Consider the following 18,612-nt stretch of genomic DNA (forward strand, 5'->3'; position numbering starts at 1 on the left):
AATCATGTCAGGGTCAGGGTGCATTAGGACACTTAGTATCAGTGACCTCTGTATGGACTGCTGCGGCTACTGTATATTTATGTATTTAAAGGGAATACGATAAAAAAGGTTTTTAACTGCATCTGACATTCAACATGAGAAGAAGTGCTGAATATCATGAATATCAGCAATATATTATGCAGAATGCCAAGCTAGCATGGAACAATGCTGGGCTGGCACCAGCTGGTTCCGTTTGGCTTTGCGGAGAGGAGAGCCTTGCCAAGGGATTGGGGCATGGCGGCGAGGTGAACATGCGGGCGCAGCTGCACTGGTGTGAGCCCCTGCAGGAGAGTGTGGAGGACCCCGCTGCTCTTGGGCAGCTGTGGGGTACTGCAGGTAGCCATGTTGGGCGTGCGTGGGCAGCTGTGGGGTACTGCAGGTAGCCATGTTGGGGCGTGCGTGGGCAGCTGTGGGGTACTGCAGGTAGCCATGTTGGGCGTGCGTGGGCAGCTGTGGGGTACTGCAGGTAGCCATGTTGGGGCGTGCTCTTGGGCAGCTGTGGGGTACTGCAGGTAGCCATGTTGGGCGTGCGTGCAGCTACACATCTGCGGACGAAGGTGCCCAAGCTCTTCTTAGCGGCCGGCTGCTCTCTGCTCTGATCAGTGGAGACCTGCCGCCGGAATGGCCTCTCTGGTGCCCTGGTCAAGGCCTGAAGGAATGGCCTCTCCGATGCCCTGGTCAAGGCCTGAAGGAATGGCCTCTCAGGTGCCCTGGTCAAGGCCTGAAGGAATGGCCTCTCAGGTGCCCTGGTCAAGGCCTGAAGGTCCCACTGCTCTGCTGAGGCCAGGTCAAGGAGCACCCACAACGCCTTCCCCTCCAGTTGCTAGGAGGTCCAGGTGAGTGGCAGCTGCTTTGTGGCTCCAGCCATTGTGCCGTGTGTCGCTAGTTGGACTAGCTGTGTTGTCCTACTGCCCTTGGGCAGATTGCCCACTTCCTGGATCACTCTCTCTCCCTCTTATGGCGCAGTGCTCAAGCCCGCTACTGACACCAATGTGGCGAGCTAGTTGGAACGAGATCTCAGTTTTTAAGCAACACCTGTGTCCCATATAGCGCACTACCACCAGGAGAGTGCTGTTTGTGTGAATCAGACACATGCACATTCACACACAACACCCGGTGCATGCTGGGAGGCTACGCAACAATCTCCCGCCCAGAAGGTCCACTGTTCCACCCCCAAGGATTCTACCCTTCTGAAGAGACCACTATTGGAACTGAAGTGAAGCAGTGAACAGGGATCTGTGCTTCTAAGAGGTAAAGGCAAGCTGGTGTCAGGGATCTGTGCTTCTAAGAGGTAAAGGCAAGCTGGTGTCAGGGATCTGTGCTTCTAAGAGGTAAAGGCAAGCTGGTGTCAGTGAACAGGGATCTGTACTTCTAAGAGGTAAAGGCAAGGTGGTGTCATCTGCAGTCATGCATTTGGGCCAAGAGAAAGAAGAAGACATCATTTGTCTCATTGGCTTCCTGGGGTTTCCCTTTGAAGGACCACTAGGCCAAAGTTGAAGGAGCCCTTTGAGATGTAGATGTGTCCCTGCAAAGCTGGTTACTTCAGTCTCATCAAGGTTAGACATATATTGCCTAGCAGGAGGTACAGTTTTGATCTAAGATATGAATATGGATTGAGCGTTGCCTCCCAGAACGTCTTCCCACAGCCCTGCTATCATCTGATAAATAGAAGGTGGGTAGGTCGGTAGGAGCCATCGTCTGATGAACATACAGAGGATGCTGGAGGAAGGACTGTACTATTTTTCCATTGTTATTGGTTTGAACATTAAAAGTAACATCATTTCAGTTGTTTTCATCTAACAAGCTTTCTGTCACAATATTTTGGGTGTTGGGGTGACATCTAGTGGGCATAAATGGTACTGCCGTCCCTGCACTGGTAAACAAAAGATAATTGGTACCTGAGGTCCAGCTGCTGACCACAATGTTTCATCTTCCAGAGCGGATGGGGATGTGTGGCTGTTACTGTAGAAGTGGCCAACACAAAACAAAAAGGCTATGAAAGGCAATGAAACTAACAACAATGATATAATTCTGATCAAATGCAGGTGCACAACACTTTTATTCCATTTGTTTGCCTTTCTCCAACTCTCTCAAAAAGTGAAATACACAAAAATATGGATTCAAATAATCTTTTCACTGCATCCCTCATGACAGTCGGTGTAGAATGAATTATAACAACAGAAACTATACACCTTTAACCAGGGGCGCAGATAGCACTGGGGACGGGGGGGACATGTCCCCCCCCAGATTCATAGTGACCCCGATCCGTCCCCACCACTCTCCCTACGTAAGGCGACAATCATCAGTTAATAACTCTGCACAGCTGATTAGGCGATGTTAGCGTCCCCCCCAGTTCAAAAATCCCATCTGCACCGATGCCTTTAATATATTCAACAGAAACAATAAAGCTGTCTTTTGGGGGGGGGGGGGGGGGGGGGAGTATGGAACAAACAAAAAGAATGATCTTTTGAGGGACTGTGCTATGTGTGAAGGTTCGTCATGAAAACCTGGCTGTGTGTTTGTGTGCTTCTCTGGCTGTGTGTTTGTGTGCTTCTCTGTGTGTGTGTTTGTGTGCTTCTCTGTGTGTGTGTGTGTGTGTGTGTGTGTGTGTGTGTGTGTGTGTGTGTGTGTGTGTGTGTGTGTGTGTGTGTGTGTGTGTGTGTGTGTGTGTGTGTGTGTGCTTCTCTGTGTGTGTGTCTGCCTCTGCAGGAACTCTGGTGTTCTCACCTCCTAATGAGGGCGGTGCAGCACCCTGGACCCTCTGAAAGGGAACACACTAACCCTCCCCCTCCACCCTGGACCCTCTGGAAGGAGAGGGCACTGGAAGTCAACACACTAAACTTATTCAAATGGGACAGCTCTCTAATTTGCCTTTTACATTATTATGGGGAAGCTGAATTCTAAAGAGTTCAGACCTGAGAAAGCACCTCACCTCTATAACCCCCAGAGGATCACCTCACCTCACCTCACCTCACCTCACCTCACCTCACCTCACCTTTATAACCCCCAGAGGATCACCTCACCTCTATAACCCACAGAGGATCACCTCACCTCACCTCACCTCACCTCACCTCACCTCACCTTTATAACCCCCAGAGGATCACCTCACCTCTATAACCCATAGAGGATCACCTCACCTCTATAACCCACAGAGGATCACCTCACCTCTATAACCCCCAGAGGATCACCTCACCTCTATAACCCATAGAGGATCACCTCACCTCTATAACCCACAGAGGATCACCTCACCTCTATAACCCACAGAGGATCACCTCACCTCACCGCACCTCTATAACCCACAGAGGATCACCTCACCTCACCTCACCTCACCTCACCTCACCTCACCTCACCTCTATAACCCACAGAGGATCACCTCACCTCACCTCTATAACCCACAGAGGATCACCTCACCTCTATAACCCACAGAGGATCACCTCACCTCTATAACCCACAGAGGATCACCTCACCTCACATCCCCATTGACCGGAGCCTCCTGTCGGGCTGACAGAGATTGCCTCATGAGTGTGTTCAAGTGTGAAGAGCTGGTCGGTGGGTTCACCCCTTGGGAGTCCCGGTTGTTGGGTGAGGGTGAGGTGGAGCGGACAGTCCAACCTGAAACTGGACATAAATGTGAATATGTTGAATCAATCAGCGTTTTTTCCTGAGCAAACCCTCCAGGAGCAAGGGGGAGAGCGTGAAATAAACGGTGCTCAAGGAGCACCTCAAGTCGAGTGTCTCTAGGCAATTCTGTCTGATATGACAAGGTTTTAAAGGTCCGATTAAAATGATATGAATTTCTTAAATGATAAGCTGTCACAATAGAAACAGGTAAATGTGTCCATCCATTCAAGTAAATGGGGAAGGGCTGTGAGATACTTTCCAGAATGGAAGCCTTTGACTTATACCATCAATACCAACACTAAGTACAGAACTTATACCAACACTAAGTACAGAACTTATACCAAGACTAAGTACAGAACTTATACCAACACTAAGTACAGAACTTATACCAAGACTAAGTACAGAACTTATACCATCAATACCAAGACTAAGTACAGAACTTATACCATCAATACCAAGACTACGTACAGAACTTATACCATCAATACCAAGACTAAGTACAGAACTTATACCATCAATACCAAGACTACGTACAGAACGCTTCTGAGTCTCTTTGACTTATACCATCAATACCAAGACTAAGTACAGAACTTATACCATCAATACCAAGACTAAGTACAGAACTTATACCATCAATACCAAGACTAAGTACAGAACGCTTCTGAGTCTCTTTGACTTATACCATCAATACCAAGACTAAGTACAGAACTTATACCATCAATACCAAGACTAAGTACAGAACGCTTCTGAGTCTCTTTTGGAACAGAAAAAGTTGGTCTCATTCGGTTGGTTTCATGATTGTCTGGATGAGTCATTTATTTTGACTTGCCAGTGAAAGAACCAGAAATACCATTAAATGACATATCCAAAAGTGTGAATCCATACATTTTGAAGCTACATTAAGTCTAAGTTCTTAAACTTTTGTTGTCCAGCTCATAAACAAGAAGTTGCACAGAGCTTACCACTCTCTGGGTAAGGAAACAACAATACAAAACCACTAAACTTTTCCATGAGCTTCCAACTAGTTGAAAGCTGTAGGATTAGGACACTGAACAGTCAGGATGGTGTCGTGCTGCCTCTAAGGCATTGCAATGGTTTAAGTGATCCTGCTGCTTCACATTAACTCCCATCCCTCATCCAGTTGGTTTGAGAGCGCGTTCAGAAGCCTCGACTTTAATTACACTTTTGTGGGCGTCTGGAAGAGAGCGTTGCTTTTAGTTCTTTGTTGTGGCTAAAGGCTATCAGTTCTCTGTGGTAAGGCTTGCCTCAATTCCCCTGATAGATCCTTGACCTTCTCTGGGAATGCAGATGGAGGCATGCTTGAGAAGAGAGAGAAAAGGGACTCAGTTGTTTTTGGGACCTGAAAGCGGTGGCTAGGAGCCAAATGTGTGAAAGAGCACATTGCTAAATACCGCACTCGCTAAACAAACAACCCAGCCACCGCCTTTTAAAACCAAATGAGTTCTTGTCTGTATGGACAGCAGCACGCATACAAGTTCCTCTGCCTTCAGCCTTGGAGTTGGAGTTTTGGGGGGCACCCGGCGCTATCTAACACTACTGCAGCCATGTTAGTTTGCCATTCTTCAGACTGAAATACAACTTTCCTCAGCTGAAAGGGGAGATGTTTGGAGAATAGCTGGGATCTAAGGTCTGGCACTTCACCCTGAAGTGACGCTTGCTACTTTAGAAGTTGACTGAAAGCGGTTTGTAGAATACAGGAGTTGTTTGCCTCGTAGCCTGTGTGGAGGAGTTTCATATAATAATAATAATAATAATAATAATATATAAGAGGTAACACATATGTAGATTCTGAATCCGTAAGGTCTTGCTCTAGTTGTGTTTGCTTAAGTGAAAAGGCCCAAGTTGGCAGAAAGAGCTCTTATGTAAGGGAGCCCTCAGCTGCTCCATACCCCATGCAGAATGTCCCAGCCTCCCACTCCTCTCCCCCTATGGCAGCAGAGCAGGCTGACTGGAGGCAGGGGTGTGTGTGTGTGTGTGTGTGTGTGTGTGTGTGTGTGTGTCTACCATCAGGCAGGTCAGAGGGGAGTCTGCAGGCTGGGAGAACTCTCCCTCCAGCTGCAGGCAGCGATGAGAGGAGTGGACAGGAAGTGTTCATCCATCATGAGGAGTGTGTGTGTGTGTGTGCTGTCTGGGGGCGCTGTGGCTGCAGTGCCATGAGGCCAGGAGGGATGAGTGGTGAGGTTACCAGGCAACAAGGAAATCCACACCTGCTGGTCCTCATGTCCACAGCCCACACTTTTGCATGAATGACACACAAACATGTTCTGTTTTCTCTCCGCACATCACGAATGACACACAAACATGTTCTGTTTTCTCTCCGCACATCACGAATGACACACAAACATGCTCTGTTTTCTCTCCGCACATCACGAATGACACACAAACATGTTCTGTTTTCTCTCCGCACATGGTAGATATGGAAGATCCTACAGGTTCTGTTGGAGGAGTTCAATGTTGGAGGAGTTTAAAGCATTTTAATGCCGCTGTACCACTCTTTCAAATTAACATAAATAAATAAAAGACAAACAATAAGTTATAGTTGGTAACAATGTGGTATAGAAACATATAACAGGTTCATTGTTAATTATTAAACATTAAATATTAGTTATGTGGGACAGGGGGTTCATATTATTGTGGAGCTCATGACAGGCTGATACATATTTTGCTGCCAGTCTACAGCAGTCCTCCCTCTCTCCCAGTAGAACTGAGAGTCTGTCCAGATCATTTAGATGTTGGAATTCTGGGAATATTTGGTGTTAGTTTTGTCAAAATAATGGTCTCTAAGACTTTGGTTATGGTTGCAGTGAATAAGGAAGTGTAGCTCCGTCTTTACTGTACTCTACTGTACTCTTTCTCTCTCTCTCTCTTCTCTCACTTTCCTTTCTGACTGCTATGGCTGTTAGTAGAACTCAGCTAGAGAGCAGGTTGTGTGTCCTAGTCTCCTCTGTCTCTCTTTATAGTGGACATAATGCAAAAACAACTCTCCCAGTGTGGGAGGCATGCGCTCTTTTCTTTCCCTCCATCCCCCTCCTCCCTTCCTGACACACACACACCACACACACACACACACACACACATGCACACACAGCACCACACACACATAACACACACACCTCACACACCACACACACCACACACACATATGCAGTACACTCTTCTCTCTCACAAACCACACACACACACACACACACACTCAACACACACATGCACACACAACACACACACCAGCACACACACACACACCACAACACACACACACACACACACACACCACACAACCACACACACATGCATACAAACACTCTCTCTCAACACACACACAACACACACACACACACACACACACACACACCACACACATGCAATACACACACACACCACACACACACACACACACACACACACACACACACACACACACACTCACACACATACACACACATGCATACACACATTCCTGTGGAGTCACCCTTTAATGTGAGACTCAGAGGCACGATGTATTACTGTTACTGTCAAGCCCCATGGTAACACTAAGCAGACAGACGGAGAGAGAGTGAAGTGGAGCTAATGGATAAATCACTGTTTAGATCCTGACGGGTGAGAAGCAGACCCGCGCCTGCTAACACACACAGGACACATACGCAGGCAGGGTTCACTGAGGGGGCTCTGTGGCCAGTGCTCCAGATCCAGCTGTGTTTCATGACTCAGCTCTCCTTCTCTCTCTCCTCTGGAGTTTCTGCAACAACAACGTTCCTGCCTTTGGCTCCACCGCTGGGGAACTGGGCTGTCTGTGGGACTCAGACGCATTTCCCCGCTGCGTGGTTCACGGAGGCTGCGAGAGTCCTGCATGCTGCTGCCATGCGCTGGAGCAGACTTCTGTTGCCTGCGGCTCTGGCTGGCTGCACTGCTGGTCTGGGTGAGAATTGCAGGGCTGATGGAGAGGAGGAGCAGCGGCACCAAGGCAGCGCGTCTGGCTGCGGGGACTGGAGACGGGGGAGGTCACAGCTCCACGCCACTCCAGCCAGTGCACATACACTTTCATCCTGCCTGAGATGATGCGACAGGAGCCACTCAGCTTGCCCAGCTGCCCAGGTCGGGGGGAGCCAACGCCGGGTGGCAACAGCCTTCTGGGAGAGGCAGCAGAGGAGACGCACGGCCCCTGTGGTGGGGCAGCGAGTTCAGCACCTGGAGCTGGCTATAGAGAACTACACACACTGGATCCAGCAGGTGAGTGGCCCCGGTGTTAGGAAAGGAGTGTGATGTGGTGTCTAAATTCCCCTGTAAATGCGTGGTAAGATGTTATTGTTCTTTTTTTTTGTGCACTTGAGTACTGGTTTGGAGTTCTTATAGTTGTTATTGTTGTTTTTCGTGATCAACTCATTTTTTTTTTAACAGAGTAAGCAAAGTGAAGATATTGATGAATGTAGTATATGCTCAACTGAAATTGAGACAAATTACTTTATTGTCAGAACTCTGCACAAGGAAAAACCCACACAAGAAATAAATCACTCAGAAAAGGTTTTCACAACAGGACTGCAGCCCTGTCTTACTTTGAAATGAGCACTCTGCCTTGTCTGCAGCAGGCACCAGGTTTTGAATGAATACTGAGAAGTCTGAGTGGTTTTGGCCACAGCTGAGTTGAAGGATCCACCTTTGGGAATAGAGTCTGTTTTATTCAGTACCCTGTCAATTGTCAAAACAGCCCTACTAGCTTTTAATCTCTCCAGTTCTTTTGTGTGCTCCCTTTAATCTTATTGTGTGGAGCGCTGCTCTTAGGAACCACTGGAACATTTCAAACAGTCTGTCTGCTTAGAAATGAGACGGTTGGATCTGTGTGTGCAGTGAATGGCTAGGGTTAACCTTTATCCACTGTGGACATCCATTTGTGCTGACAGAGTCGTGCCCCTTACGGATTCATTGGATAGCTCGTGTCGAGTCCTTACACACTCCCCTCTCTTTTGTATTTCTCTACATAACAGACCCCTTTCAGTCCTACAGCTTGACATGAGCTATCAGAGGATAGATGTTAGCAAGTTCAGTCTGGGTTGTGTTAAGCTCTAACCTGACATGTTTAAAAACGCAGGCGTACTCCATGTTAGCGGTGCCTGTGGCCCCGTGCCTCTGGGCTGACTACATCTAGAGGTTTTTTTCGATGGATAAGATTGATGGAAACCTTTTTGCTCCTCGATGTTTCCTCTAAGTCATTTTCAGACAGAACTCGTTCTGTGAGGGAAGTAGGCCAGACCACAGAAGTACAGGCAGAGAGATAAGCACTTATCTGACCGCGCACTCTGAGGGACCATTATGCAGTGTGCAGACCATTCTCTAGCATAGCTTCAAAGTGCATACTTTGTACTGTGCAGAGTGCATACTGAACCCAATATGTACTGATCGACTCACATTCAGATTCTGGTCCAGGATGAGAATAAAGACATGTTTCTGGGTTTTTCCACCAAGCTGTGGATGTGTTTACTACACAAGAAATTCATGTACAAAAGTTCTCAAGTAATTGTACGTAATTTAAAGACCTTTGTAAACATATAAATACAGTAGAGCGGCACACGTCAGGTTACCAGTAGGCGTCCGCGCCAAGAAACAGTATTCCATACAAAAACTGCAGTCACATCCAAATCCTTTGATTGTTTGTCAGCATGAGAAATCCCAAGGGGGATGAGCTAACCTGATCTTATCCATCTGTGACTGGTTCACGTGTGCTATCAATGAGAAGAGGAGCCAGCCACAGGCCTAAAGATTCACATTCATCACAACGGCCAAAGGGTTTGCTCAACCAGTTGTACAGATTCTACTCTAGAGCCAACTTTGAAATCTCCTAAAAATCCCATGGGATCCGAGACGGTCCATTTAAAAAACATACTGAAAATAAAGAGCAGGATCCAGAATACATAATTTTACACTGTGAGCGTTTTTGCAACAGTGTGGGTAAACATGTAGCAACTATTGTTTTATATGCCATGTCAACAGTAATGACTTGAATTTAATTAAATAGGCTTAATAGGTTGAATCGGTTCATCACTTTCTGACCAGACTGGAATTTAAATATATGCAGAGTATATTTTCCAATTTGCTGTCTTCTACATGACTTGACTATGTCTGTGGCGCTCTAGATCGAGGGCTTTGTGAGAACTAACATCAATGTGGAGGCAAGAAGACAAGAGCAAAGCACAGTGAATGATGACACGGCCGCCATTTTGGATATGAGCACCAACTTGCTCTACCAGACTGCCAAACACACACGGAAACTCATGGATGTGGAGACACAGGTGAGGTGCCCTTACCCTTTGGATTCATCTCTATGGATCTGCTCATGGGTGCTGGAACGGACAGAAATATAAAAATATAAACGAAAATATAAAATAATTGGCAGAAATAAAAAAAACATGGCCTCAATTCTGATTGCATACTTACGTAGATGTCTGACTGAATACTTTTTGTTAGTATAGATGAATTTTATGTTGGAAGGTTTTAGATGCTTAATACAATCAACAAATGTATGCGGCAAATTGCCACTTTTTGTGAAATGTTTTTATAGGCAACTAGTTTTGGTATCATGCTCCCATCTTCCCTCAAGCCATACAGATAGTCTGGGATGGACCACCTCGCAAACATGGAACAAAAGCTTTTACACCATGATACTGCCAACTATATTGCCAAAAGACACCAGTTAGAATGCTAGCAAGCTTTTATCAGTCCCAGCTGTGCTCATGTTGGTGTTTGCAAAGCTTTTAGAAAGTTAGCTGGCTTGTTTTAAACCTAAAGGTCTTGCTGCTGCTTGTCCAACTCTAGTATGTTGTATGTAGTTTATGCTGTTGCGTTAGTATGTTGTATGTAGTTGATGCTGTTACTTTAGTATGTTGTATGTAGTTGATGCTGTTACGTTAGTATGTTGTATGTAGTTGATGCTGTTACGTTAGTATGTTGTAGTTGATGCTGTTACGTTAGTATGTTGTATGTAGTTGATGCTGTTACGTTAGTATGTTGTTGTATGTAGTTGATGCTCTTACGTTAGTATGTTGTATGTAGTTGATGCTGTTACGTTAGTATGTTGTATGTAGTTGATGCTGTTACGTTAGTATGTTGTATGTAGTTGACGCTGTTACGTTAGTATGTTGTATGTAGTTGGTGCTGTTACGTTAGTATGTTGTATGTATTTGCTGCTGTTACGTTAGTATGTTGTATGTAGTTGATGCTGTTACGTTAGTATGTTGTATGTAGTTGATGCTGTTACGTTAGTATGTTGTATGTAGTTGATGCTGTTGCGTTAGTATGTTGTATGTAGTTGATGATGTTACGTTAGTATGTTGTATGTAGTTGATGCTGTTACTTTAGTATGTTGTATGTAGTTGTACAGGAGGTAAAGAAGTCGTTTAGTAATCAGAAGGTTGCTAGTTCGATTCCCTGTCGAAGCGCCCTTGAGCAAGACACTGAACCCCTAATTGCTCCTGATGTGCAGTGTGCCATCAGTGTAAATGTAAAATGTGTATACATTGTAAGTCGCACATATGTAAGTCGCTTTGGATAAAAGCGTCTGCTAAATGACTAAATGTAAATGTAGTTGATGCTGTATTTGTAGGTTCTGGATCAGAGCTCCAGACTGGAGATTCAGCTACTGGAGAATTCTTTGTCAAACAACAAATTGGAGACCCAGCTGTTACAACAGTCCAGTGAAATCACCAAACTCGCTCAACAAAATGGGTAAATTGAACCCCATATCCATGACACACTTTTTGGTCAGGATAGTCATATGATCTGAGCTCATCACCCAAAGGGAGGAGAAGTGTTAGTCATGACTGCTGTGTGTGTGTGTGTGCAGTGTGTTGGAGAAGGGTTAGTCATGACTGCTGTGTGTGTGTGTGCAGTGTGTTGGAGGAGAAGGGTTAGACATGACTGCTGTGTGTGTGTGTGTGTGCAGTGTGTTGGAGAAGTGTTAGTCATGACTGCTGTGTGTGTGTGTGTGTGTTGGAGAAGGGTTAGTCATGACTGCTGTGTGTTTGAGAAGTGTGTTGGAGAAGTGTTAGTCATGTCTGTTTGTGTGTGTGTGCAGTGTGTTGGAGAAGTGTAAGTCATGACTGCTGTGTGTGTGTGTGTGTGTGTGTGTGTGTTGGAGCAGAGGGAGAAGTGTTAGTCATGACTGCTGTGTGTGTGTGTGTGTGTGTGTGTGTGTGTGTGTGTGTGTGTGTGTGTGTGTGTGTGTGTGTGTGTGTGTTTGTGTGTGTGTGTGTGCAGTGTGTTGGAGCAGCGCCTGAATGGCATGGAGTTGCAGCACCAGCAGCAGCTTAAGGCCCTGCTTCAGGAGCGCTCCGGTCTGCAGAAGGTGGTGCTTCAGCAGAACCAGCTGATCGAAGAGTTGGAGAGCCGCATGGCCCTGGTCTCCAGCGATAACAGCCTACTGGAGAACCAGCAGCAGCAGCTCAGAGAGACCATCAGACGCCTGCAGGACATCTGCTCCAAGGATACAGCAGGTATCTACGCTCAGTCAGCCTGGCTCCTCCTGCCAGCTGCAGGTTTTGCAGAGAAAGACATTTTGTCTGGTTATAGACATTTTGTCTGGTTGTAACCGGCTGATAATAGAACTCCTGTGTGAGGACGATGATCTGCCTGTCAATCAAGTGTTCAAACCAAGGCAATACAGTAACACGTATAAAGCTAGAGCATGGTAAGGCTTTGTTCTGTCTGTGTACGTAACATTTTCTTGAATGGATATTTTAAAGAGGATATGCTGATATTTTTTAGTTCGTGTGTCATTTTTCTATGTAAAAAAAAAATCACGTGCTTTGAATGTAAACCTATTAGTTTCCTTACTTTTTGTATTCAGTAGAAGCCTCAAACAGCCTAGAGCAGGCTGATGAACGCAGGATGTTTCGAGACTGCGCTGACGTTCTCCACGCAGGGTTCAACGAGAGTGGGGTCTACACTATTCATCTCACAAGTCAGCAGACTGCAAAGGTCAGGTCTGGCTCGTTGATCTCTGCAATAATTATGTTCTTTTTTGAGATTACTTCAATGCTTCAGTACGGTGGATAGTGAGACGCTGACAGGTATGTGTGTAGGATCATCATTAAACAGGCTTTTAGGTTTTATCACGGTTGCCCTGAGATGCTGACCTGAGGCGGTTTTTGTGGAGGCTGCAGTGTGGTATACATAAAGAATGGAATTATGTCAAGAGCGACTATTAACCTTTATCATGTCGACATAAAGAGTTTTCATGTCTGTCTCATTTTGCAGCATTGGGTTTAATAAGCCTATACTTTTGTGTGCCAAGGCCAGTTAATGGACCTTTGGGCTTTTTGCCAAAGTATCTGACTCCAATGTGCCAGTAATGTTGGTTGGTATTAGCTAGCTCTGGAAATACTCTTGGCTCTCCGCTGTAGCAGATGTTCCTCTCCTGTAAAGAGCCCTGTTCACCCACAGCAAGGTTGGCAGAGGCCATATGTAAAATATCTTGTCTGTGAAATGTTGATCTCATTAGACCTTGATCAGACTGTTAAGACTGAGCTTTTCATAATCGCGCTCACCTCTGGTCAGACATGTTTACCGGAGGGGTACAGAACACACATGCTTGTTGCCAGAGTTTTACCAGAGTTGACCAGAGTTTACCAGAGTTGAGCAGAGTTGAGCAGAGTTGAGCAGAGTTGAGCAGAGTTGACCAGAGTTGACCAGAGTTGACCAGAGTTTTACCAGAGTTGACCAGAGTTGACCAGAGTTGACCAGAGTTTACCAGAGTTGAGCAGAGTTGAGCAGAGTTGAGCAGAGTTGAGCAGAGTTGACCAGAGTTGACCAGGTTACCATTACAACACACATGCTGGTTGCACACATATCCTGTCACTATGGCTATATATGGCTAGACTGGTTGTGAAAGTGGGTGAGAGGCATGCCAATCGAGTGCTCTTGCCCAGGGTGCCCACGCTGCCTGCTGTTTGCCCTCTGTAGGTATACTGTGACATGGAGACTGCAGGAGGAGGGTGGACTGTGCTCCAAAGGAGGCAGGATGGCACTACAGACTTCCACAGGACCTGGGAGGAATACAAGATGGTATATTTTACACAAAAGAGCTTTAACCAAAGAGATATGTTCAAAGTGAAGACACCCGACTGACTCATTGTTTATGCATCAGTCTTCATGTGTCTTAAGATGTAACTCATAATTCAGATTGAAATAGTGTATTTACCTGCGTGTGTGTGTGTGTATTTACCTGCGTGTGTGTGTGTGTGTGTGTGTGTGTCTGTGTGTGTCTGTGTCTGTGTCTGTGTGTGTGTGTGTGTGTGTGTGTGTGTGTGTGTGTGTGTGTGTGTGTCTGTGTGTGTCTGTGTCTGTGTCTGTGTGTGTGTGTGTGTGTGTGTGTGTGTGTGTGTGTGTGTGTGTGTGTGTGTGTGTGTGTGTCTCTCTGTGTGTGTGTGTGTGTGTGTGTGTGTGTGTGTGTTGTGTGTGTGTTGTGTGTGTGTCTGTGTCTGTGTCTGTGTGTGTGTGTGTGTGTGTGTGTGTGTGTGTGTGTGTGTGTGTGTGTGTGTGTGTGTGTGTGTGTGTGTGTGTGTGTGTGTGTGTGTGTGTCTGTGTCTGTCCCAGGGCTTTGGCCCTCTCTCTGGAGAGCACTGGCTGGGGAATGAGCTTGTGTTCCTGTTGAGCAGTCAGAGGCAGTACTCCTTACGGGTGGAGCTCACAGACTGGGATGAGCAGCACGGCCTCTCTCAGTATGAACACTTCCACATCTCCAGTGAGAAACAAAAGTACAGGTGTGTGTCGCCAATCAAATGCCCGATTAAATGCCAGTCAAATGCTTTATTAAATGGAGTGGAGTTTGCCCCTCCCTTATGTGCTTCACAGACAACCCCCCCATTTATCAAGACGCTTGCTTGTTGGTTTCTGGATTGCAGTCATGCCTGCCTCCATCATTTCTTTCTATTCCTGTTACAGTAGGTTATTAAAACAACCATGCATGTCTGGATCCGGTTGTTTCCGTGACCGTTAGTGTCCAGGAAGACTTGAGAAGAAGATCAGTCAGACAAGTGGAGCAAGGATATTGGTTTTCACGCTGTGTACCGTATAATTATCACCACAAGTTCATCCCAGATATAAGTTCCTTTAAACTTTATCCTCTTTCTTTTATCCTTTCTGTTTTCTTCGTGTTCCATTGAGCTGTCTTGACACATGCTCATACCCCCCAGTCGTCTGTGTCTGTGATGGCCAAAGGTGCCCTCCGAGTGCCAGCCTGCTGGATCTCTAGTGTGACTGCCCTTTATGCCCCCCTGGCACAGGGCCAGACATCTGCCCTGCCTGCTACCCTCAGTCCAGAGTAATGACCCCCTCTCTCTCTCTCTCTCTCTCTCTCTCTCTCTCTCTCTCTCTCTCTCTCTCTCTCAGAGTTCCGCTGGTACTGTATGACACGATACATGACCCAAATAAACACAGTTCAAGTGGCGGTCATTCTATTTACCATTTGGCAGATTTGGATTCCAGCATTTGAGCTATTAACACTTAATGACGAGAGCCAATGGTCACTAGAGCACTCTCACTCTGCAGGGTAATGCTGCCAGCTGAGCTACATGCGTTACAACATTCCCCATTCCCTCGCTATTCCTCTGAACTTTGATACTTTATGAAAGTGTTCATCTAATGTTTAGATTTTTTTAATGATCTTGCAGGTCTACTTATTGAGTCTTTCATCCGTGTTTTCATAAGCTGCTGGTGTAGTGTGTGAGTGTGTGTTCAATCCCAGAGCATATTTCCCCCTTCACAGACATTGTGCTGATCAAACATTTATAGCAACCTTTTGATCAAGCCCTCGAAGTGCCCTTAAGCTTATGGCAACAGGCTGACTAAATATAAAGTTGAGATCTATTAGTGATCAAACACCTGCCATTGGCCATCTGTCCAGACTGCCAGGGTGTGCCCGCTGCATGAACCCACACAGTGCCAGCGATGTTCCAGCTACTATACGGGTGCGCCCGCTGCATGAACCCACACAGTGCCAGGGATGTTCCAGCTACTATACGGGTGTGCCCGCTGCATGAACCCACACAGTGCCAGCGATGTTCCAGCTACTATACGGGTGTGCCCGCTGCATGAACCCACACAGTGCCAGCGATGTTCCAGCTACTATACGGGTGTGCCCGCTGCATGAACCCACACAGTGCCAGGGATGTTCCAGCTACTATACGGGTGTGCCCACTGCATGAACCCACACAGTGCCAGGGATGTTCCAGCTACTATACGGGTGTGCCCACTGCATGAACCCACACAGTGCCAGGGATGTTCCAGCTACTATACGGGTGTGCCCGCTGCATGAACCCACACAGTGCCAGCGATGTTCCAGCTACTATACGGGTGTGCCCGCTGCATGAACCCTCACAGTGCCAGTTGTGTGTGAGAGAACGCAGACCCATGCCACAGAACAAGTTCCACTTGGCATGGTGAAGCCCTCCGTGTTTACACCCACTACATAACACCTGTCCATCGGTGGGGTGAAGGTCTTACAGAAAGAAAGAAAATACACGAAAAAAAAATTACGCTTTTGGAAATTTGGAGTCTGTGTGACTGCAGACGTCTCTGATTGCTAGCCTTTACTGCAAGAGACACTGTAATCCTCAGGCCATCTGTCAGTAGCGAAGTTTAGTTAACAAATACTTCAGAAAAGTCAATGACAGCATACCCAGTTTCCGGTTTCAAAATAAAAGTAAGATGTTCATGTATCCACTAGCGGAGTATTATGTCATGAATTAATGTTGTAGTATAAAAACTGTGTCTTTAAAAGTTACGGCCGGCCGCGGCCGCTATGGGGAAATTCTAACATGCCGTCGGCGGCCGCTATGGGGATTAGAGGGTTAAAGAATCTTTCTTTATTCACCGTCAGATTGAACTGGCCCCAAAGTATTGGGTGGTGTTGAATGCTCTCCCTGATGCGTCCCTTTCATCAGGTTATCTGTGAAGGGCTACAGTGGGACTGCGGGCCGACTCAGCAGCTTGGTCTCCCACGGAGCGGACTTCAGCACTAAAGATGTGGACAATGATAAGTGCATCTGCCACTGTGCACCGCTGCTCACAGGAGGCAAGTGGTATCACACTACGCGCCAAAACTCAGGTCCCCAGTGCAGTCACTGGCGGAGCAACGTCATCAAGAACAAACAGAAAGCTTGTGACAGGCCATTATTGTATCACACAAAGTACATTGACAATAGTAAAATACAATTCAAATAGAGTACAGCTCAGGTTCATTTTTCTAATGATCACAAGGGTGTATCTTCACAATAGAGGGACGGAGGGAGGGACTGTGGTGGGTGCGGTAGCAGAGGTCAGTGATAGAACTCAGAGGCTGAGAGACAGATGACCCAAGATTAGACAGCAGTAGCCACCTGTGCCAACATATGCCCAGTCTACAGCTAGTGCTCTTGGGCTAGGGTTAGGTGCCAACATATACCCAGTCTACAGCTAGTGCTCTTGCGTTGAGTCAAATAAATATAATTTGAAGGGCTATTTATTCATCTTTTTATTCTCTCTGTCAGAAATATTGGAATTTTAAATCATGATTATTAAAGACATTTTTTATTTTCTTGCTCTCCGTGCAGGCTGGTGGTTTGATGCTTGTGGCGCCTCCAATCTCAATGGAGTCTACTACAGCAAAGGACATAACATGGGCAAAATCAATGGCATCAAATGGCACTATTTTAAGGGCCCCAGTTACTCTCTTCAAAAGACCACCATGATGATCCGACCGCTGGACTTTGGAGACAGTCTCAGAGGACTGAAAACTGGTCGTGATGCAGCTCTTCAGCTCGATAAGGAACTTACTGGATGAAAACAAAAACATGCCGTCCCATGACGAGAACATGACATACTGGGAAGAAACGTCCTTGATTATTCAGAATCAGAATCAGAATCAGAATAGTATTTATTGCCAAGTAGGTTTACACCTACCTGGAATTTGTTCTGATGTATAGGTGCATACAGTAAACATAAAAACATTGTATATTGTGTTATCACTCATCACGATACATTATTCATCAACCTGTATAGTTTGTCTTGTATGTCAGTGTTGATGCTGTTGAACCTGTTTGTATTTATTCGTTCATTCATTCCTCAGATGTTTCTGTCCTCTGGAAAATCACTACTGATGTTATGCCATGTAAACATTGTAACCATAGAGCTTGGATTTCCACAGAATTGCAACAGCAAAAGTATAACTACAGTAGCTAGACAATGTTGCCAGTTAATAAACTGTAAATATAGCATGACTTTAATATCAAAACAATACAGTGTTTTATGGTAGATTAACTTAATGTACCCAAAACCTGAGCTCAAACAAGATCCTGCGTATGCTGGTCTCAAGGACAGGATGTGCTGTTCTGCTGGTCTAAAGGACAGGATGTGCTGTTCTGCTGGTCTAAAGGACAGGATGTGCTGTTCTGTTGGTCTAAAGGACAGGAGGGTGTGCTGTTCTGCTGGTCTAAAGGACAGGATGTGCTGTTCTGCTGGTCTAAAGGACAGGATGTGCTGTTCCGCTGGTCTAAAGGACAGGATGTGCTGTTCTGTTGGTCTAAAGGACAGGATGTGCTGTTCTGCTGGTCTCAAGGACAGGATGTGCTGTTCCGCTGGTCTAAAGGACAGGATGTGCTGTTCTGCTGCGTCTCAACCACGGACCCTCCTGCCAAACTACCACATGCTGATCGTTTGTTACTCTGTAGCACGGCACTGCATTTAAGATTCCAAATGAATTTTAAATATGAATATTCCTGATATTAGTCTACTTTTATTATGAATTAGCATAGTGCATTTGAGGATGTAAGGTTTATTAATTAGATCATACAAATCGATTAATAATGTCATGTGACACACTAATGATAAACAAAGATACATACATACATACATACATACAAAGATACATACATACATACATACATACATACATACATACATACATAC

General features: G+C 45.9%; 1 protein-coding gene across 1 annotated transcript; it reads left to right on the forward strand.

Moving 5' to 3' along the window:
* The first annotated feature begins 290 nt into the window (after positions 1-290).
* LOC105910567 (angiopoietin-1-like) lies at positions 291-18,612 on the forward strand. The gene is made up of 11 exons (XM_042709235.1): positions 291-361; positions 7,415-7,597; positions 7,746-7,908; positions 9,807-9,962; positions 11,273-11,394; positions 11,926-12,161; positions 12,515-12,645; positions 13,630-13,731; positions 14,263-14,429; positions 16,611-16,741; positions 17,259-18,612. Exons 1-11 carry the CDS (start codon positions 291-293, stop codon positions 17,486-17,488), a joined length of 1,692 nt encoding a protein of 563 aa, XP_042565169.1. The 3' UTR covers positions 17,489-18,612.

Source organism: Clupea harengus, chromosome 11, assembly GCF_900700415.2.
Source record: "Clupea harengus chromosome 11, Ch_v2.0.2, whole genome shotgun sequence".
Taxonomy (NCBI): Eukaryota; Metazoa; Chordata; class Actinopteri; order Clupeiformes; family Clupeidae; genus Clupea; species Clupea harengus.

Bases quoted from the DNA above. Each gene is read 5' to 3' on its own strand.
- LOC105910567 (XM_042709235.1), top strand. From the start codon at position 291: ATGCGGGCGCAGCTGCACTGGTGTGAGCCCCTGCAGGAGAGTGTGGAG. The intron at 362-7,414 runs GTGGGGTACTGC...TCTCCTCTGGAG, and splicing joins CCCGCTGCTCTTGGGCAGCT to TTTCTGCAACAACAACGTTC. The intron at 16,742-17,258 runs GCAAGTGGTATC...CTCTCCGTGCAG, and splicing joins TGCACCGCTGCTCACAGGAG to GCTGGTGGTTTGATGCTTGT.